This window comes from Nannospalax galili, unplaced genomic scaffold (genome assembly GCF_000622305.1).
Source record: "Nannospalax galili isolate Female #2095 unplaced genomic scaffold, S.galili_v1.0 scaffold265, whole genome shotgun sequence".
In the NCBI taxonomy this organism is placed as follows: Eukaryota; Metazoa; Chordata; class Mammalia; order Rodentia; family Spalacidae; genus Nannospalax; species Nannospalax galili.
This window is the reverse complement of record NW_008353747.1, coordinates 732,070-754,296: the sequence shown is the minus strand read 5'-3', so window position 1 is coordinate 754,296 and position 22,227 is coordinate 732,070. Positions and strand designations below refer to the sequence as shown.

Here is a 22,227-nt window from a genome sequence, read left to right as displayed (position 1 = left end):
TCTGCTCCAGACCTCAGATAAGAAACTGTAAACCAGGAGGTGAAGGAGGACTGTATCTGTGGTGTCCTGACCTTTTGCAATGGGGTCTTGGAGTCTGGGTCCCAGGAAGGCATGGGAGAGGGGCTCCCTGACTCTAAGTACCCTCCACCATTCCCTCAGTCCCTGTTTGCACACAGGCAGCCTGGTTGCTCCACTGCACCTGCGGAGGCTTTCCTGGATGGTGGAGTTGTATTCAGAAAGTAAGAAGCTGCTGGTAAAGTCCCCATGGGCCACCTCGGTTGTCCGGTAAGCACTGCAAGGAGGCAAGAAGAAGAATGAACTCCCTGAAGGCAGTCAGTATACCCCAAGTCCTCTGTGACCATGAGAGCAACCCTCACACCCCAGGGGTCAGACTGGAATAGCCACTCTTCCACCTGGCCACACCCACTTGTTCTGCCTTGTCCCCCAGCCCTATGACTGGGCCAGTAACTCTGTAGTGTGGTCAAGGTCCATATCAGTACTACCTAGTTAGAAAGGGCCTATAACCAGAGCTCTGAGGGGCACACAGCAACCCGTGTTCTAACAACTCCAGGTAATTCTGATGTATGCTTGACTTTGAGAACACACATCTAGCCCTTTCTATCCAAACTGTGATTTATAGTCTTGCAGCATCAGCACCACGCCAGACCTTTTGAGCACTCATCAGCATGCTCAAGACTGCCGGATGACTGATGGTGACTCTCAGAGCAGTGTGCCTCTTAATCACCTTGGGTGTTTGTTAAACAGGTTCTAAGTCCCAATGCTAGAGATTTGTATTCTGGGGTACATTTTCACAAACACCCTAGGTGATTCGAGTGTGTTTTACTCTTTGCCTGGAACTTACATGTGTTTCTAGACTATGGTATGCCCTTCCAAGGAACTGGGTCTTTGCATACACAGTTCCTTTCCCAAGCATAGTTAAGCATCCTCTCCATTGTGTGTCAACAGAGCTCCACACATGCCCTCCTGTGGGATTGCTGGGATAAGCCTTTCCCACACCACACTAGAGGATCTTCAAATATGGGGTCCTCTCATATTCCTTTATATCTAAGTGCCACATAGTCTTCTGAAAACTCAGCAAATGCTCTTTGCATAATGGCATTCAAAGAGCAGAACACATGAGAGATCCTAAACTCTTCTCCCCCATAATCTCACACACATCCATGAATCCTAAAGTCATTAAGCTTAAGAACTTGGAGAAAGAGCTGGGCAGATAGCTCAATTGGTAAAGTACTTTCCACAAAAAAAAAACATGAGGTCCTGAGTTCAGCCCCCAGAACCCATGCAAAATGCTAGCAATCCCAGCACTGGGGATGCAGAGACAGGCAGGTCCCTGAGGCTTGATGGCCAGGAAGTCTAGCTTAGCAAGCTTCAGGCTAATGAGAGATCTTATCTCAAAAAAATTAGGTGGATGGTTCCAGAGGAACAACACCCAAGTTTGACTCTCTGGCCTCCATACATATTCATATACCCATGCAACCACATTCACACACATGTGCACACACACACACACACACACACACACATACACACTCAGGCCAAGGCAGTAGATGGAGGTGTCTACCTGGCCTTCAGTTGGAGGATCTTTCAAATAGGAAGGTCATTGTCCACCCTATCCTCTGTTCTACCCACCAACACTGACTCCTTGGTATAAAATCTATGGAGCCAAAGCTTCACAGTACTTGGCCAGATCACACTGGTACCATCTTACTTCCCAGTCAATGAATTTCACAACCAAGCCACAACTGCTGTGGCTCAAAGTCCACAAATGGCTTTGGATGCACAGCAGAGCTCCTAGTGCCCAAGTGTAAGACAAGAACTTCTCAAACAACCAGCTGCTTCACAGGGCCATCCCAGAACCACTTGGTGTGGTGATAGACAAGAGGGTACTTTCATCCAAAGAGCCCTAGGGGCGAATGATACTATTACAGCTCTTCTGGAAATGGCTCTACTAGAAACAACTCACCCCACACTCAGTGGATTCCAGGCCACCACCTTTTTCAGTGACTCAGGGGCGTCCTGAGCTGGTAAGATCAACACTAGTTCCCCTCAGGATCCCATCACTTCCTTTTTTATTTCTCTTTCTCCCTTCCTTCCTTCCTTCCTTCCTTCCTTCCTTCCTTCCTTCCTTCCTTCCTTTCTTCTTCCTCTCCCTCCCTCCTTCCTTCCTTCTTTAAATTTTTTTAGTCTCTCTGTGAACCCCAGGTTGGGTTCATGATCATCCAGCCTCAGCCTCCCAAGGTGCCTGTAGCACCCCTGGCAAACAGCCTGAGGCATCCCTGAATGAGGACCCTCCCAGGTTTACCTGTCAAAGCCCAGTTGCTGGCAGGTCCTCTTGGAATCCGTGTCATTCCAGCTGCTGCTACAGATGGGAAGCCACTCACCAAAGGACCCAGAGTAGACCTTCAGCAGAGAACTGTCCCAGTCAAACCTCACTGCAGGGCAGAAAAAGGGAAGAGCAGGCCTTTAACACCTAGGAACCTCCAGGCTTTTAAGAATGAGCTGTGGAAGGCTCTATGAAGCTCCTGTCCTCAGACTCCTTGAAGAGGTCCAGAAGGCGGCCCAAGTAGTGATGGCCAGAGGCCCACAGTATTCAGTAAGGACAGAGCCAAGGCAAAGGGATGGGGCTTTGACAACTGTTCATCTGGCCCGACTCAGGGATGCCATTGTGGGGAGAGGGACAAGCATCACCAAGAGCAGTCACACTAAGAGGGCAATGACATGCCTAAAGGAAAAGGTGACAAGGGGAATAAGATCAATGATCTGAGGGCATGCCCATAGGACAGACTTGGTCACAGAGGAGTGCAGCCATGCCAAGTGTCTCTGTATTAATAAATTCAGAGGTGAAATGGATGGGGCCCCCCTACCCCACAGCAAGGTTGTGGAAGACCACACATGCACAAGCCACTGAGGACCAGAGTTCAAATGTGTCTCTGTGATTGCCTAGGACATCAAGAAATCATAGGTGTGGCAAATGAGAGGGCACCTGCTAGACAGAGGAATGGACCAGATCCCAAGCCTGCTCCAGTCAGAGATCGTCTTTTTTGGTCTTTTTGAGACATGGTCTCCCTGTAGCCCCAGCTGGCCTGGAACTTACTATGTAGACCAGGCTGGCCTTGAACTTACAGAGATCTGCCTGCCCCTGCCTCCCAAGTGCACCACCATGCCCAGCAGAGATCGTCTTTTTTTCTCAATCTGATAGAGTTTCAGATTTTATTAAAGTGCTAGCCATCTTGTTCAGGCCCTTCATTTTAAAAAGCAGGTACCTGAAACCTTAGAAAGGCAAATGACTTATCTATGTCACATAGCACTCAAAATCTGGTTTCAAATCCAAGTCTGCTGTCACTCAGACCTAGATCTTTCAAATCTCTGTCCATTGACTCTGCCTGGACTGTTAGAACTTGCAATACAGTATGTAGCCTCCAAGGTACACATGCAGACACACACACTCACACACACACGTGCCCAGCCTCCTTACCACAGCCCAGCTCGTCACTCTTGAGCTTGCAGTCCACCACCCCATTGCAGCGAACGGCATGCCTGGGGCAGCTCTCTATCGGCTCCTTGTACTTGATCCCGGTGTGGCCCTGCCAGAAGTAGACTAGAAAAAAAAAAAAAAAGACAAGCGGACATCTAGTCACCACCAGCTCCCAATAGAACACTCAGCAGCCCAAGGCCCTGGGGATTCTGAGACACCGACCTGCAGTCCCTCTTGGACTCTGGGGCTCCCGTCCCCCATCTGTATGGAGAGAAAGGCTGCTGCTCAGGAATGCTCTAGAAAGCTCCTGCAAGCAGGGTAGCCCCTGGCAGACTTGAGCAGCCAGCCATGCAGAGAGAGATGAAAGGAAATAGAAATGGAAGTGGATGCTACTTTGGGAGTGCCCCTACTCTACATGTTAGCTGAGATGGTAACCAAAGAACTCTCCTCCAGTATCCCAAAGTCCCCTCTCTGAGCCCCTCTGGCATCCCCTCTTCTCTATGCACAACTAGGATTATGGCAGAGAAATTTCTATCTTCACACACACACACACACACACACACACACACACACACACACAAAAACACTGCCTAGCTGTTCACACACACACACACACACACACACACACACACACACACACAGAACCACTGCCTAGCTGTCTCAAGGCGGGTTACCATGACATCAGTCTTGGCAGCTCCTAGATTTGTTTCCTCCTGCTCCCCCAAACAAGGGTGCCCCATGTGCTCGCTCCTCGCTATCATCCTTATGCCTCTCAATGGCTTCTCATTCAGCAAGCAATTCTAGGTAGTCAGTTCCCAAGATGCAAGAAAACATCTCAAGCCTCATGTGGGAATCAGCTTCCTGTCTCCTTCTGTCTCTTACACCAATCTTTCCAAACCCAGAACTGTCGTCCTACTTACTGGAGACAACTTTCTGTGAAGCCCCCACAGACCTATGGTTGACTGCCTCACCCAGGCCCCAATCTGTCATCTCCTCAGCCCTGACCCCATATTCCCTTACTAGCTCTGATATCCAGGAGAAGCACTTTTCCTATCCAGACACACATCTTCCTGATCCCTCAGTGCAGGCTCTCCAGTCAGTGTTCTATCTTCTTTTCAACTCCCATCCCCCAGATGTTGAGAACACCTCTGGGTGTCTCCTTCTGGCAAATGCTTGAGAAGCTTCACATTGTCGGGCCACTGTGAAATGTTGTAGACAGAGTGCTGGGTGGGAAACAAAGAGGCCGAGCTCTACCTGTACAGATCCTACTACCTCCCTGGCCTGGGAGATCCCTGGCCTCCATAAAGGAGCCATGAGGAATCAGGAACTGCTATAGAAGTGGACCAGAAGTTTTAAGTCTACCTGGCAGAGCCTGCCCTTGAGTGTCTCATGCCCCCTCCCGGCTCATTCCCTCTGCTGTCATAGAGCAGGGTACTCTGTGCTGGGGAAGGGGAGGAAGTAAACAGGAGATCTCAGCCCAAGGAAACCTAGATGCCATCACATACATTGTAACCATGACTGCACCATCCGATCAGGAAATGGGGAAACTGAGGCTCAGAATGTTAATTAATTTGCTGAAGTCACACAGCTCATGAGAAGCAGAGGCAGGATGCTGATGCAGGAATGCATAGTACTAAAGTTATGATCTAACAACACACCACCTTCTTCCTCTAACAACTCTGCCACCAGAAGATTCCATGCACCTATCCACCCCTCCCTTCACCACCTCATATTGCTTCTTCTATAGAATCCTTCTTCACAGTCTGGTGTTTAAAGCTTCCTGGCATCATGGAGCCAAGAAGGTAGCCCTCAGACCCCGAATATGTATCTCCCCTCTGGCTAAGTGGACTCTTCCCAATGTCAGCTTTGCTTGGCTGGCCTCCCCCATTTACAGTAGCTGCCCATCCATTCTGATGCCCAGGTTGGACATGACTGCTCACCTGTCTTCCAGGACCCCATCTGAAACTGCCTGCACCCTCGCTCATGCCACTGTCACCTCTTCCTTGAAGTCATATTGAAACCACTTAGCCTGACTTATTTCTAGTGCCCCAGGCATGGGTGACCTCCCTGGGGACAGGACAGCATGACATGTGCTCGTCTTTGCTCCCTCCTAGGACATGTTCTGGGTGACCTTTTCCAAAGACGGACCAAATGAGGGGCCTGAATCCCTGAACAGTGCATTTTGTCACATTGATCTTGGGAGGCTTTTTCATTGTTTCATGGCTTGTTGGTTTTCCTACCTAGCTATTTGTTTTCAGAGGGAGATTTTTGTGCCAAGCATCATGCCATCCTCTCACATGGTCCTCCTGACCTGGAGAAGGTGGGGTGAGAGCTTAAAAGGTACGTGGTAGGGACTGGAGAGATGGCTCAGAGATTAAGAACACTGGCTGGAGAGACCCAGGTTTGGTTCCCAGAATCCATGTGGTTGCTAACAACTGTCTGTAACTCCTGTTTCAGGGGAGCTAACCCCTTCTTCTGCCCTCCACAGGCATTGCATGCACATAGCGCACTTATATACATGTAGGCAAACACTCATACACATAAAATAATACACATAAATTTAAAAGGACTGGAGAGATGGCTCAGTGGCTAACAGCATTGGCTGTTCTTCTTGAGGACCAGGGTTCAGTTCCCAGCACCTATATGGCACCTAACAATCATCCGTAACTCTAGTGTCAGGGAATATGACACTCCCTCTTTTGGTTTCCTTGGGCATTGCATGCACAGGTGCCCTTACATACATGCAGACAAAACACTCATACACATAAAATAAAAAACAAAATAAATTAAAAATAAATAAAAGAGGTACATGGCAAATTGAATGGATTAATAGATGAACTTCATCCCATATTAAGATACTGAATTTGACCCAGTGAGTTTCTCAGAAATCAGTAGCTCTTAACCTGATACCCCAAGACCCAAGGTCCCTGTGTGGACATGGGGCCTCCTGTCCCTGTGGCATGACCCCGCACCTGGTCCCATTCCATTCTCGATGACCTGAACCCCCTGTTCCCTCCATTCAACTCACAGAGAAGGATGAGTGAGACAACGAGGCCGATGAGGAGGATGACACACCCGATGAGTGGCAGCTGTTTCTGGGTCTCCCGCCAGGAGAACTTGGGTGGACTGAGACCTACAAGCAGGACAGCAGGGGAAGGGAGGCTGCTGGGGAGGAGTGTGGTGTGGTGGAGGAGGGAGAAGGAAGCCGGGCTAGCCTCTGAGAGGCCTGCAAGGACCCATGCATCCCAGAACACAACCCCAGCCCTGCCTGGTAGCCACCCTCTCAGGGAATCCCTCCTCTGGGCCTGACAGACCCTGACAAGTGTCCTCCTATCTCATCCTCATTGCATCCTGTGAGTTGAGTCTTATTAGGTCCATTCAGTAGATGGGGAAACTGAGGCTCACAGAAATAAAATAAATTGCCCAAAGTTGCTTGGCTAGTGAGTAGCAGGGCAGATATTCAAATGCAGCAGTGTCTGATTCTAGAGCCCATCTCACGAAAGTGTCTCACCCATCATGGAGACGTAAGACTAGGATGGGCCCCAAACCCCCAGTGCGCCACAGTCAGATACCAACAAGGCCTGAATCTATGAGTAGAGGGAGGCAGGCTGAAGTCTGGGGCAGAGCCAGGCCCTGAGACCCACTTGTCTCTCTTACTTCCTGGCAGTGAAACTGCTGAACCTCACATCCCGCACCTTGGATGCACGGAGTGGTCAGAGTCCCTCCCAGACATCCTCCATCCACAGATAAGCATACTGGTCATGGCCTTGCTCCACTGCAGGCCCCAGGCTTGACTGCATGACCCCAGCAGATGTGCTGGACAGCTGAAGGAGACAGCACTAGTCTCTAGCCAAGAAAGAGCCCTAGCTTGAAAGCAGCACTCTGCCCTGGGCGGGGCAGCCTCCATTACACACTTGTCCCTTGCTCCTGGCTTCTGTGCCCCTCCCCTTTGCCTAATTTTCCACTGTCTTGGGTTGTCATGTCATGGTTTCTTTCTGTCCTCACCTCTCCAGGTCCCTCATGCTCCACCCCAGTTGATCTCCCAGGTCATTATCCCAGGAGCACGAGGAGCAGAGTGCTCACTGACATCTCCCCACTACCCAAGGACACTGCCCAGGTTGCCTGCCCTCCTTGCAATGGCCTCCTTACCTGGGCACTCCCTGGTGGCCCTGGTGGCTGGTGCTGACCTGGCAGGAGATGCCCGGACTGAGACAGCCCCCACAGGTGTTGCTCTAACAAGATACACTCTCGTTGGGGAAGATGTCGTAGAGGCTGACCTGGCAGATGATGACCCGCCCGACGATGACCTGGAAGGTGATGCCCGAGCTGGGGCAGCCCGGGCTGGAGATGTCCTTGCTAGGGATGCCTGGGCTGGAGATGTCCTTGCTGGGGATGCCCGGGCTGGAGATGTCCTTGCTGGGGATGCCTGGGCTGGAGATGTCCTTGCTGGGGATGCCTGGGCTGGAGATGTCCTTGCTGGGGATGCCTGGGCTGGAGATGTCCTTGGTGGAGATGCCTGAGCAGGAGGTGTTCTTGCTGGGGAAGCATTCTGCAAACAAAGTGAAGAGCGTTCCTGAGCCAGCTCCCAGCTAGCCTATCATAACTATGGATGCTAACTGAGTGGGAGGTAAGCTCTCTGGAGCAAGTGGCTTGGGACAGACAAGGAAGGCCCAAGAATAAAACATGGCCAAGAACGGAAGGAAAGTTCACAGAGCCTGCTCCCTGACACTTCCCTTCAGTGTTCCCTTCCCAGGACCTGCAGAGACTGGAGGGAAAGGAGAGAGCTAACTGCGGGAGGCATTTGCTTAGGCTACATCATCAAAGGAGGGTCTAAAGGGTCTGCTGGGCTGCATGCTGACTCAGAATTAAGAACATGTCCCCTTTGCAGGTAAAGGAACCAGCTCTCTGTTCTCTTCATTTCCAGCCCCTACATCTCCATCCCTTGTTTCTTGCATGTGTGATGAATATTAGATTTTTATTATTTTCAAGTATGTATACGTGCTCATATCTGTGCACATGTGCATGCAGATGCATGTATACATGTGTATCCATATATGTGGATGCCTGGGGTAAACATCTGGGGGGGGCTTCCTCTGTCACTCTCCACGTTATTTTTGAGACAGGGCCTCTCCCTAAACCTGGAGCTCACCGATTTGGCCAGGCTGACTGGCCAGCAAACCCTAGGGATCCTCCTACCTCTGTCTCCAGCATTATCATTATAGGCATGTGCCATCGAACCTAACTTTTTTTTTTGTCTTTTGAGACTGGGTCTCCCTTTAGCCCTAGCTGGCCTGGAACTCACAGAGATCCACCTGCCTTTGCCTCCCAAGTGTTAGGATTAAAGACATGCGCCACCATGCCCAGCTTAAACCTAACATTTAAAAAAATTTGTTTATTTTTTTCATTTGTTGAGACAGGGTATTACTATATAGTATTACCTGGCCTGAACCTCACTATGTAGACCAGCCTGGGCTCGAACTCACAGAGATCTGCCTGCCTCTGCCTCCTGAGTGCTGTGCCTTTTTTTTTTTTTTTTTTTTTTTGACATGGGTGTTGGGGATCTGAACTCGGGTCCTCATCCTTGTGCAGCAGGCACTTTGCTGGCTGAGCTATCTCCCCAACCCCACAGATCACAAAATATTGCTGTCACTCTGAGCTATTTTCCAAATGTGTAATGAGAACTGTTTAAGGAAAGTACTGACCTGCCTCACAACACCCATTCTCAATCACACTAGAATTCTTGCACACATGCCTGCATGTATACACATATACATGTATATACACATATAACACATGTGCACGTGTGCTCTGCAATCCACCAGGGAAACCAAAGTGCCTAGGCTAAGGTGTGATTCCCCACTTAGGAACAAGTTGTAGGTGGAGTGATTGACTAATTTATATTTACTATGTTAATTTATATATAACAGGGACCCAACATGCATTAAATATGTTGTATTTACTCATTTAATCCTCTTACCAATGCGATGATATAGGAAGCATTGCTATCATACCTTTTTTGCACAGGGGGAAACAGTAGAGAGATTAAGCAACTTGATCAGCTCCTCAGAGCTAGAAAGGAGCAGTCAGGATTCAAGCCTGTTAAGTCAGGCTCTGAGATGCCCCAAGGAAAAGGCATTGCTGCTCCTTTCTAGAGAGCTTGGACCTCTGGGCACCAACTCTGGGAGAAGGTCCCAGTGGCAGGTGGCAAGCAGGGGCCATGGGAATCCAGGGAGCACTCCCAGTTTGCTGTGTATTAGACTATGCACCTTCCTTCCTTTCTCTTGCCCTCTACAGAGATCTCTCTTGCCAACTATGCCACCTTAGCTCCTTCTGAGGTCCCCAGAGTGGCAATTGATCTGGTCCAAGGGCTACATGGGTCCTTCATTAGAATGTTTGCTGAGGACGTGTTGGTGCTCAAGAGGACAGCTGTCCTGAGAGAGCAGGAATGGTGGGGCCCATGGAGGAAGCCTGTCTGGGCCTGGGGACCCTGGGCCAAGCTGCAGTCCTTCTGAGCAATGGAGACAGAAGGTTCTGGCCTTCTTAGACCTCTCTCTACCCCTTACTTGAATACACTCAACACCAGTCCTAGACAAAGAGACTCAAAGCCCTCCTGAATGCATCTGATGCAAGCCATCACTACCATCTCTACCAAGTAAGACATAGAGGTTACACTGTTTTAAATTCCCTCTTTGGGGAGTCAGGGGCAATTGGTTTGGTCACATCTTCATTTTGGGGGGTCTGCAGGATGGATGTAAGGAAGACTCTTAAATTCCTGACCACACTCAAAGCAGGGACCAGAAAGACTCCCCCAGGTAGCTGCTGGTGTCTATCAATAGAGAGGGATGGCTCCAAATGGGGACTCATCTGAGTGTGTTCAGGGCCCTTCATTCAGGAGCTTCTGCTGCTTCTGTTGGCCTGGCGCTGAGGCTACCCTCTCACTGGTACTGTCTAGAGGATAGATTTCCAAAACAGGCAGGCTCACCTCTGGCCCCTCCCAGGAGGCTGGGGGCAAGGAGAGGTGAAACTAGAGACTGTATCTTTGTTTCTAAGGATGCTAGGAATTGAATTCAGGACATTGTGCATGCCAGGAAATTGTTCCATCATTGAGCTACATTCCTAGCTCAAACTTGGCTTTGAGCATGCTAAGCGAGTGCTCTACCCCTGAGCAGTACCCTTGGCTGAGAATGCATGATACCAGCATGGCTTTGGAGTCAGGCAGCCCTAGGTTCCAATCCTGGATCTGTCCTTTTACAGCAACATGACTTGAATCAGTCATGAGTCACTTAAGCTTTTTTCTTCATCCAGAATATAAGACTGGCTTTGCTTAGGAGCCCTTGCCAGGGCCTAGCACACAAAAATTACCTAGGAAATAACTGCTCCTTCCCCCCTTGTCTTTCCATATGCAGCACCAAGAGAGCTGAGGTTCAACAGCCACAGGGTATGACTGAGGTGGGAATGGAGTAGAGAGAGTGCTGCAGAAGAGTCAAAGTAAGGCTCTTCCATTGGAGGGACAGGCTCTACTGATGTAAGGTCCTGAGTGGCCAGCAGGGGTAGCCTAAGCCTGGGCTCCTGGCAGGGACTTGGCACTAAAGCACTTCCACTGATGCCCACCCTTGTGAACTCACTCTCTGAATCTTCCCATGTATCGGGGACATTCCAATGGTTTAATTGATAAAATTAATTAATTAAATCTTAATCCCTCACATGTACATGACACTTTTCCACAGGGTCAAGAATTCCATCCCAGGCATCCTTGCATTCCTCTTGAAGCAAGAGGGGCTTTTGGCACAGAAAGCCTTTCTCAGCATCTCAGAATGCAGGCACAGGGTACTTATCATGCATTGGGAACATGGTCAAAGCCTTGGGATTTGGGGTCTTGGAAGGCAGAAATTATACCGGAAGCTGGAGTGAAGACCAGGGGTGAGGGTGGGTTCTCAAAGGGATCTTGATCTTGGGGTACTTTCTGATGTGAATCGTGGTTGGGCATCATGACCTGCCAAGCCTGTTTGGAACCTTGTGACCTACAACAGCAGCAGTCAGGGTTAAAGCAACTGTTGGAATCCAGCTGCGTGACATGGGCAAGTGACTTCATGTCTTTCTACCTTAGCTTCCTTAGCTGCAAGGTCTAGCTGCTCACCCCGATTCTTACCACTGTAGTCATAGATGATGCATGCAAAATGTTTGCACATGGTGCAGGCTGGTGCCATACTGACTGTGACAGTGGGTCTGTTGTTTGAGACTGTTTGGCCTGAAATAGATATATCCGTTTGAACAGAACTGTACCTGTTCCTCAATGGGATTTTTTGGGCAAGTCACTGAGAGCCAGCCAGAGCCTGTTTGCACATGTGTAAGCAGGGCTAATCTTGCCTCCTTCCCTAGATAACACATGAATGAGTCTCTAAATCAATGTCAAGCCATGATGAAGATAACAGCTCATGAGGCATCTTAGTTGGCCCCATGTCAACTATCAGCCCTTTGTACTTGGCAAAGTGACTAGCTCTACTTTACAGATACTGGGAATGAGGTCCAGAGAGGTTACAATCATGACTAAGGACCAGCGAGATGGCTCAGCAGCTTAGGTACTTGCCACCAGCCTGACAACCTGAGTTCAATCTCTGGAACCCACATGGTGGAAGGAAAGAACAAACTCCTGCAAGTTGTCTTTTCTCTCTTTCTCTTTCTCTTTCTCTCTCTCTCTCTCTCTCTCTCTCTCTCTCTCTCTCTCTCTCCCCTCTCTCTCTCTCAGTTAATCATTTTTTACAAAAACAAACAATGTAGCCAGGCATGGTGGTACATGCCTTAAATCCCAATACTCAGGGGGGCAGACGCAGGTAGATTTCTGTGAGATTGTGGCCAGCTTGGTCTATGTAATTAGTTCCAGACCAACTGGGGCTACAGGAAGACCCTGTTTCAGAAAAACAGAAACAAAACAAAAATCCAACAAAGAAAATGATTGAATTCCCAGGTTAAGAAAGGGACAGGGCTTGGGGACTGTTAAGAAAGGGAATGTGACCAGTGACATCACAGTCACAAATGTCCCAAAACGTTTCCTTCATCTCTTCAGGGTTTGCCATTTGTAAAGTCTCACACATAGTTTTCCTTTGGTTTTCACAAGGGCCTGCTGAGCAAACTTGGCAGGAATGACTATCCCTGCTTGCTTTATTTCTCTCCTTTTTCCTTTCGTTTTTCCTTCCTTCCTTCCTTCCTTCCTTCCTTCCTTCCTTCCTTCCTTACTTGTTTTGTCTGTCTGTCAGTTTGTTGAGGCAGGGTCTCATGTAGCCCAGGCTGGCCTTAAACTCCCTATGTAGCCAAAGATGACTTTGAACTTCTGATTCACCTGCAAGTGTACACTACTACACCTGGTTTATGCAATGCTGAAGATCAAACCTAAGACTTTGTGCATACTAGGCAAGCACTCTACCAATTGAGCCACATTCCCAGCCCAACCATCCCCACTTTAGCCAGGGGAGATGGGGGTCAGGGAGACTACCTCAGCTTCTGAAAGTGAAGTAGCTCTCAATATTCTGAGTCCTAGTCAAGGACTATGGTTGTCTCCATCTGAACTTGACCCTGTGACCCTGGCACCTCATCATACCAGAGCAAAAAGACTGAAGCTGGAAGAGAGAGGACTGAGAAGGTCAAAGGCAAGGTGATGGGAGGGATGGGAGTCAAGTTGGAGCAGGGGATGTAGTTATAACAGAGCAGAAACTGGAGGTGGGCCAGCAAGGTGGGAGGTCAGAAGGGTTACAACAGCAATGCTGGAAAACTGGCAGGTGGCCCTGAGTCCCTGCCTTCATATAGCCAGTACTCTATTACCAAAGCTGGGGGAGGCAGCAGGGGAGTGTAGACCCCTCAGGCCTGGGCAAGAAAAGATACCCGGAACCCCCAACAGCTGAATGGCAAATGCCCCATGGAGAAGTGAGTCCCTCTAGAACATCAGAATGGAAGGGCAGCCACAAGCCCAGAGGACAGCAACACTACCCTCTGACTCTGAACCTTGACCCAGACTTCCCAAGACACTAGGAAGCATCCTCATCAAGAGCCCACAGCCATCTCTCTACACATTTCATGACCTGTCACCCCACCCTGCTGGAAGTGCTTCCTGATGTCTAACCTGCTACAGCACTAACTCATTTCCTCCTCCTCCATCCTTGGAAAGTAACTACTGAGATGCCGCCCTCCCACCTGGAGGTTTGGCTGCACCCTGACAGCAGATGGAGCCCTGGGAAAGGAGAAGATTCTTGTCCAAGGACCCCGTGTACAAAGGCAAAGCCAGGCCTAGAATCCGAGCCTCCCAATTCTGACCTTGGCCAGTCAGCAGAAGCCCCAGAAAAAGAACTCAGTGACCAAGTTGTGGCTGCCCCTCATTGTTTCCACAGCCTCCTGAAGACTTGAGGCTGCTCAGCCTGCAAGAGGCAGGGTTAGTGCCCCTGCACCTCATGACTCTGGCTATTTCCACCTCTCACTCTTTCCTGGCCCTGCCTCTACCCCCTAACCCCCACAGTGGATTCTGAGATTATCCTTTGAGGGAACACTGTACATGTACACCCTTCCCAAGCAATAAAACTGTCTGGCACACCAGTCATCTCTGTTGCACCTGGTGTTCCTGGGCGGTTCTGGAGTCTTTTTCACAACCTGTTGGACCCACTAGAGGTTCTGCTCTGGAAGGCAGTGTGGAAGACCAGCAGGGCAGGGGACATGGAAAACAGGGAGAGGCAGGGAGGCAGGCTAGGAAGGCAAGCAGAGAGCCCAACAAGGCTACCTGTGCCTATAATCCTAGTGTTGGTTGATAGAGACAACTGGCTCTTAAAACTCACTGGCCAGCCACATTACCTGAAACAACAAGCTTCCAGTTCAGTGAGAGACCCTGTCTCAAAGCAATAAGGTAGAGACAGATAGACACCAGATCCTGCTTTTACCTCCATATGTATGTATACCTGCAAACTCATATCCACACCAGAAAGACAGAGACAGAGACAGAGACACAGAGAGAGAGACAGAGACCGAGTCAGGGAGAGAGGGAGAGAGAGAAAGTCCTTGGCTCTTGGGCTTTTTGCAAGCATTTCCCTGGCTGAGAGTCCCAAAATGTTAGTGTCTCATTCAAAGTTCTGTATGACAGAACAGGCACTAGAGACCCCGGGCCCCCCCATTCCCAGTCTAGTGCTCACTCTACCTCAACTCCCGGGGTGGATTCTGCACTCCTAGGAGAGCAAGCCATTTTGTAATTCCTTTTATTTGGTGGAGGATGGGAATTAGTTAACAGCCCCTGAGTGTGTTCTGTTGTGGCCTCCCCTGGGTCTCCTGTGGGGTCAGCCAGCACTAGCATGTGGGAGACCCCTGGCTGTGCTAAGTGACATCATAGCCAACTCCTGAGTGGCTTCATCTCAATGCTAGAGTTAGGCGACTGTTGTTATAGGCTGAGTCCTCAGCTCTCCAGTCTCAGGCAGGCAGACCACAAGAAGGGCCCTGTAAAAGCTTTTCTGCTGGACTCAGAAAATGTCCATCATCTCCATCTGAGGAAGGCCTGTGGGGTTCTTTAGGTCCAGTGGAAGCTCCCTCCCAGGCCCATCCCCTCAGAAAGCCACCACCCTTGAGGCATGATAAGATTGAAACCCCACTAATTCAAGCCCTTGGTTTTATGATGAGGCAGTCAAGGTCCAGAATGGCTCTGGGATGTGCCCAAGGTCACAGGACCAGCTTGGGGGCAGTGGTAAGGCAATAAGCCTGGTCCTCTGACCACATCCTTAGGCTTTACCTAAGACTGTACTCTCCACCACCTTTCTCCTACCACTCCAGACTTAAGCTTTCCAAGTGACCTTGAATTTTGAGGACTATCAAAGGGGTAGGCACAGGCTGAACCATGTTTAGAGCCCAGATTTCTGGGACTAGGCAAGAGGAAGTTCCCCAGTCCCCACAGAAAGCTTCTGTTGTTTTGTTTTTGTTGTTGTTTTGTTTTTTATTTTATGTGTGTGAGTGTATTGCCTACATGTATAAGTGTATCCGTGTTGTACAATGCCCATGGAGGTCAGAAGAGGGCATCAGGTCCCTTGGAACTGGAGTTACGATAGTCGTTAGCTGCCATGTGAGTGCTGGGAATTGAACTCTGGTCCTCTACAAGGGCAGCCAGTGCTCTTAACCACTGATCCATCTCAAGAGCCCCTCTGTTGTTTTGTTTTACAATGTGTTTTTAAAGAGAGTTTTGCTTTAAAGGGAGTTTTGCTATGTAGCCAAGGCTAGCCTGGAATGTACAATCCTCCCACCTCTGCTTACCAAGTGCTAGAATAACAGGGGTGCAACATCATGCTTAGCGCAGAAGTTCCCTTTGACAGGACCTAAAATAGTTTCTTGCCTATGGGAGACTGGGAAGTGAAGGCTGGCATGGGGGAGCATACAACCTATCCCCATGTGGAGCAGACTGGCTTGGACCAGAGTAGATTCAGCTTCTTTCCCCTCCTCCCTAACAAACCCAAGCTTCACTGTACCTCTGGGGACATGGCTGTCCCTTAGTCTCTTCCTTTAGAGAACCCCACAGATACAAGCCCCTTCCGACAGGTTATTCTCCACTGCCTCCTCCTCACACACAGACCCAGCTTCTCAGGTACACATGCAGAGCTCAGGAACCCCCAGTCAACCTGTGCAACAGACCCTAGGGGAAGCAAGGGGCTGCTTCTGCAACTGAGCTTGGGACAGTCATGTGCTTTGCACGTTCTCAGCTCCTTCATGCCTAAAATGAAGGGCCTGAGAGCTGTTTTCCAAGGGTTTCCACAGGGAATTAAGAATCCCATGGAGATGACATGGAGCTTGGGGTGGGGCTTGAGCCTTTTCCCCATCGCCAACAGAAATCTGCATTTTTTAAAAAATGCTGTGGCCTCTACCTGTGATTTCATTTGATCAAAGAGATAGCTGCTGCAGGAACTTTAAAAAACCTCCCAGTGAGTTTCCAGTTCCTTTAATTTAGAATGCCTCTTGACACACGAAAGAGGCCAGGAGGCAGAGTCCTTAAATGATACCATACGTTCACTTGATGATTTCTTCATTCATTCATTCATCATTCATTACCAAAGACTTTAAAGACCATGGTATATGAGGCTGGGGAGATGGCTCAGTGGGTAGAAACACTTGCTACCCAGGTGTGAAAATCTGAGTTCAAATTCCCAGAACATCTGTAGCACACAACTGCAATCCCAGTGCTCCTATGGGGAAATGGGAGGCAGAGACAGAATGCCTGGATGCTCATAGGCCAGCTTGCCTAGTATACACAGCAGCAAAATATACAAGACCGCCTGTTCCAAACGAGGTGGAAAGCAAGGACTAACTCTCAAGGTCCTCTGATTCTCCCCACGCACATTGCACATACACACATAAAGATTAAAAGAAAAAAAAATTGAGTGTTCACTATCACCAAGTAAATAGTATTTCCTGCCTCAGTTTTCTGTGTCTAAGCCTGTCCTGTCTGCAAATGCTAGGGTGGTGACACAGAGCAAAGCTGGGGCCCAGTGGATATGCTGGGCTATCCCTAGTTGAACATCGAGTCTCCACTAAGTGCTATTAAAGGCCTCTGCTTAGAGGACAAGCTGGCGCTCTGTGTTTTCCCACCTGTCCACCTGGCCAGGCATAGTCCACCCCCAGTGTTGCTAGACCAAGAGGAAATTGTGTTACCAAAACAAGATACTTAAGCTAAGTGGCCACTGTTACATCAGCCAGTCTTCCTGGCTAGCACTGATCTTAGAACCCTGCACACTCCCACACGCTCACACTAAGTCACAGAGGACAAGCAAGGCTCAGTGGGGTGTGCCAGGTACACACTGCTTAGTGCCATCAACAGCATGAAGCAGATGTCCCAGGTGGGGGGTGTGGTCTTACAGGACAAAGGCAGGCTCTTGGAGATGTCTCACTTTGGGGCTGTGGGATGACAAGAGGCCCTGAGTCTACTGGTCTGCCATGTTGGGAAGCTGGCCAGCCTCTTGGGGAACATGCATAGCCTGGCTCACCCAGGGTCTCTCACACCCATAGCATGGGTGTCTCAGACTGATGATGTACGGCCAGCTCCACTGGAGGAATTCCCAGCATAAGAAAATCTGTTCTCCAAAGGACAGTTGCTTGATCAGTAGGCCAATTTCAGTCCTCTGTAGTAGGCACTGTATTTTCCTATTCATTGAAAAATGTGACCCACTTGGCAAAAGCACACGATGGTTGCATTTGCTAAGAACAGTGCATATATCCCATTCCGTATCATTCTAACAACTGCAGCGGAAACAGAAAGGTATCTCAGGCTGAATGTCCAACCCTCTTCTTTGTTAGATAGGGAAACTGAGGCATAGAGAGGAGAAAATATGTGTTCCCATTTCGACTATAGATAGTGATGATGATGATGATGATGATGATGATAAATCCGTATGGTGTGATTTTATCTGCACCTGTCTATGCATATGTTAGATGCCCAGAGGCTGCCTTACTATTTGAAAGACTTCTGAGACTTCTTGTGGTAGATATTCCATTCTACAGCTGAAGACACTAAGGTACAGGAAACTTAAGTGATCTGGGCTTGGTCAGTTCTGGCCAGCACAGTGAGCAGCTCTTCCTTGGGTTATTTCTGAGTTGGAGTCTTGTTATGCAGCCCAGGCTGGCCCAGAACTTCCCATCCTCCCTCCCACACAGGTGGGATAACGGGTGTGTAGAGTGGCTGAAAATGTCAAAAGTATCTGGGAGCTTTTATCTAACCCCTATTAGGGTTACCTCCACAGAGGGGAATGTTAGAGGAGCAAAAAGTGCCCCCCAAAAGAAAGCATATACGAAGTTGTCACAAAAAATTGATGGGGAGATATAGGAGGAGTTGGAGTGGAGGGAGTGGGCGTGGATTTGATCAAAACACATTACATGCATGTATGAAATTCTCAATAAAAATTTTAAATTAAAAAATATAAAGAGAGGGGCTGGAGAGGTAGCTCAGCAGTTAAGAACACTGGTTGTTCTTGCAGAAGACCCGGGTTTGAATCCCAGCACCCACATGGTAGCTAACAACTGTCCGTAACTCCCGGCCCAGGGGATCCAACAGCCTCTTCTGATCTTCAAGGGCACTGCATGACACGGTGCCCTTACCTACATGCAGGCAATACACACATACACATAAAATAAAAATAATAAAATTTTACAAAAAGAGCGAGAGAGAGAGCAGCTGAGAGCCTTCTCTACCCCTTTTCTAAGAGACTTCTGAAGATCCAACGAGTCCTCTGGGAGCGCCATCAGCTCCAGCCCACTGGCCATCACTTCCTCACTCTTTCTTGCTGTGAAGGACAAAGCCCACAATGCATCTCTCTGCCACCAAGACCTTGAGGAGAAGGCTCAGCTTTTTATCATCAATTTCTCAAGCCCACTTCTGTTTAAGAAATCTGCAGCAGACAAGATCAGGGGCTGACTCTCTCCTTTCTGCTCTGCCCTGGCTCTCTAACCAAGGGTTTCACCTGAAACGGGAGCAGATTTAAGACCCTTTAAATAGTGAAGTGACTCAGTTCTTTCATTTCAAGAGAAGTTCAGTCTCTCTTCTATAATAATCATGGATCTACCAGATCGTTGACACTTAATTCATACATTAACAGGGAGCCCCTGTTTTTCCACCTTTTTCCACCAGAGGGAAAAAAGGTCTGGTCTCCTGCTGTGTGCTCCAATCACCTTCTGTGCTGGTCCCTAACTCTTAGAAGATGAACTCCATAGATGGACATCACCTCTGCAACACTACCCTGGGGAGGAGCAAGTCTCTGTTCATCTCTAACTTGAGGTTGTCATCTTTTGTATACCTCAGTCCTTCTCTTTGGGTCTGGGAACCAATAGCTTCTAAGAAGAACAGTCCATGGCTATGACTATAGTGGCCTATGCTACTGACAAAAAGCACCATTCTGTCCTGTGAACCCCTTTTCTTTCTTTCTTTTTCTGGGAGTGGGGGTTGAGACAGGATCTCCCTGTAACCCTAGCTGGCCTGGAACTCACTACATAGACCAGGCTGGCTTCGATCTCACAGAGATCCTCCTGCTTCTGCCTCTTGAGTTCTGGGATTAAAGGTGTGTGCCACCATGCTGGGCTCTTGTCCTCATGCTGCTCACCATGAGGACATGAACCAAAGGGACCAGAGCAGAGAGCTCAGGGAGGCAACCTGAAAATGAGGAGTCGGGAGGGGACTGGAAGAGTGGTGTGAGAAGTGACACAGCTCCCTGCAGAAACATACTGGGGCTCAGGATGGACCATAAGTCACCTATAGGCTGGAATGCAGGATAGGCTGATTATCCTCAAACCAGGGCTTGTCCATCTTTCCCAAAGTCTCAGATTCTACCATAGTAATACAACACAAAGAATGTGAAGAGGAGCAAAAAACAAAACCTAAGAAGTTAAGAAAAGACAGAAAGAGGCACACTGGGGATACCTCATGTGTACATACATACATTCCATACAGGCCAACCTAGCTGCTGTTTACCATCCCAAAAGCAGAAGAGGAAAGGAGTCCAAGATGCAGCAGAGGGCACTGTGGTTAGATATGAAGAAGCACTTCCCAAACAAAAGGGTTATTAAATCCCCAAATGGGGACCAAAAGTCCCACCCCCTGAAAATTTTAAATGTACACAAAATCACATCTTTCTGGGAAGTTTTAGGAGTCCAGCTAGGGGTATCCTTTGAAGATGAGTTAAAATGGTCTTGATTTTCAAACCAGCAAAAATTATGGTAGATTAAATCGGATCTCAACCAGCATACCTGACCGCCAAGCAGCATATGTGTCCTGGCCAGGGCGCCCATGGGCCTCAGCCCTCTTCAGGCCTCAGTCACACAGCCCCGTCGTGCTTAGTAGACCAGACCTCATATCCTACCAGCTTCTTCTCTCAGAGGCTGTTTCTAGAGGGGCTGGGAGATCTGGATCCCAGCTAGATTCCAGCCAGAAGAAACACGTTCTATTTCCCTCAAACCTAGGACAGGCCAGGGCAGCGCCCTGCCTATACCCAGTCCTGACAGAGTTGGGAAAGGCCTGGGAGCTTTGGTGCACTCACCCGGCTGCTGTCCCTGTCCATGGTCTCCCAGGATGTGTCTTCCAGGTTCAGCTGATGTCGAGGGGACAATCCATGTTGACCCCTGGGTCCCCCAGCGTGTGGGGAAAAAGAGGCTGAGGGCTGAGGGCCAGCCCCCAACAGATGGGGCGGGGAAGCTGGAGATGTGTGAGGTAATCTCAAGTATAAACAACTCAGAACTTGCCAGACCTGTCCCTCAGCCTCATCCCTGGCCACCCCAGTTACTCAGCGAATACCTAGGCTCCTGAAACTGCCACAATAGGAGCCTTTGTGGAGCCTCGATGGGGGGCCTCTTTCATTGCCTCTTCCAGGGGGTGCCTCTGAAACAGATCCCAGGACCCCAGAGGCCCTGTGAAGATAACTGGACTCCACTGGCCTGAGCTCTTGAAATATATGCACTTGAGCCCTCTAAGGGACAGCTCTGTCCTCACAGGGGACATTCAAGACAAAGGACAGAGAGAGTATCACTCAGGACAGGACTTTGTGTTTATTTCTAAGGGGCCTGGGTCCAAATCCCAAATCTGGGCACATGGGGTTGACCTTTTTTTTTCTCCTGAATTTTATTTTTTGAAAACTTTTTTTTTAAATTTATTATTTTTGTGTGTATGTGTGTATTGCCTGCATGTAGGTAAGTGCACCCGTGTCGTGCAGTGTCGGCAGAGGAGAGAAGAGGCTGTCAGATCCCCTGGAACTGGAGTTATGGACAGTTATTAGCTGCCATGTGGGTGCTGGGATTCGAACCCAGGTCTTCTGCAAGAGTGGTCAGTTCTCTAAACCGCTGAGCCATCTCTCCAGCCCCCTAAAAACTCTTTTTAAAAAAAAAAAAATTTTATTTTTATTTTATGTGTATGAGTATATTCCTTACATGTATGTAAGTGTAGCCATGTCGTGCAATGCCCATGGAGGTCAGAAGAGGGCGTCGGATTCCCTGGAACTGGAGTTACAGGTGGTTGTTAGCTGCCGTGTGGGTGCTGGGAATTGAACTGGGGTCCTCTGCAGGAGCAGTCAGTGCTCTTAACCACTGAACCATCTCTCCAGTCCCTATTTTTTTTTTATATATATTTTTATTTTATGTGTATGTGTGTATTGCCTGCATGTAGTGAACCCGTGTCATGCAATGCCTGCACAAGAACAACCAGTGTTCTTAACTGCTGAGCCATCTCTCCAGCCCCTGGTCCCTATTTTTTTTAAAACTCTTAACAAAGAAATTAAAATCATGGGGCTGGAGAAATGGCTCAACAGTTAAGAGCTCTGGCTGTTCTGCAGAGGACCCAGGTTCAATTCCTAGCACCCATATGGCAGCTAACAACCATCAGTAGCTCCAGTTCCAGGGGATCCAATACCGTCTTCTGATCTCCATGGGCATTGCACTACACGGGAGCACTTACATACATGCAGGCAATACATTCGTATACATAAATTAAAGGTAATAATTTTTTAAAGAAATTAACGTTTTAGTTGTTAGCCTTAGCCTTTCACGGCTGCACTATCCCTCCAGCCCAGAAAAATGAGGAAGAACCCAATAGAGGGATGCCTTTGGAAGCCCTTGTCAAGAAATTCCAATGGACTCTCATATGAACATTTGAAAATTGCCCTGTTCTTTTTTCTAGTTCCCTATCTAGAGCTTGTAATGCTAATTACTCTTGCCTTTACTTCTCCTTCACATCTCCTATTCATGATTCA

The 22,227-nt window shown here is 48.9% G+C and overlaps 1 protein-coding gene across 1 annotated transcript in view; it reads right to left on the bottom strand.

Moving 5' to 3' along the window:
- The window catches only part of Tmprss13 (transmembrane serine protease 13), a 29,959-nt gene extending 9,412 nt beyond the window's left edge, over positions 1-20,547 (bottom strand). The window contains exons 1-6 of the mRNA XM_008850957.1: positions 20,527-20,547; positions 7,646-8,045; positions 6,525-6,629; positions 3,497-3,619; positions 2,324-2,453; positions 200-292 (exon numbers count right to left, since the gene is read on the bottom strand). Coding sequence (XP_008849179.1) covers positions 200-292; positions 2,324-2,453; positions 3,497-3,619; positions 6,525-6,629; positions 7,646-8,045; positions 20,527-20,547 — 872 coding nt within the window. The remainder of the gene's footprint in view (positions 1-199; positions 293-2,323; positions 2,454-3,496; positions 3,620-6,524; positions 6,630-7,645; positions 8,046-20,526) is intronic.
- Between the last annotated feature and the right edge of the window lie 1,680 nt (positions 20,548-22,227).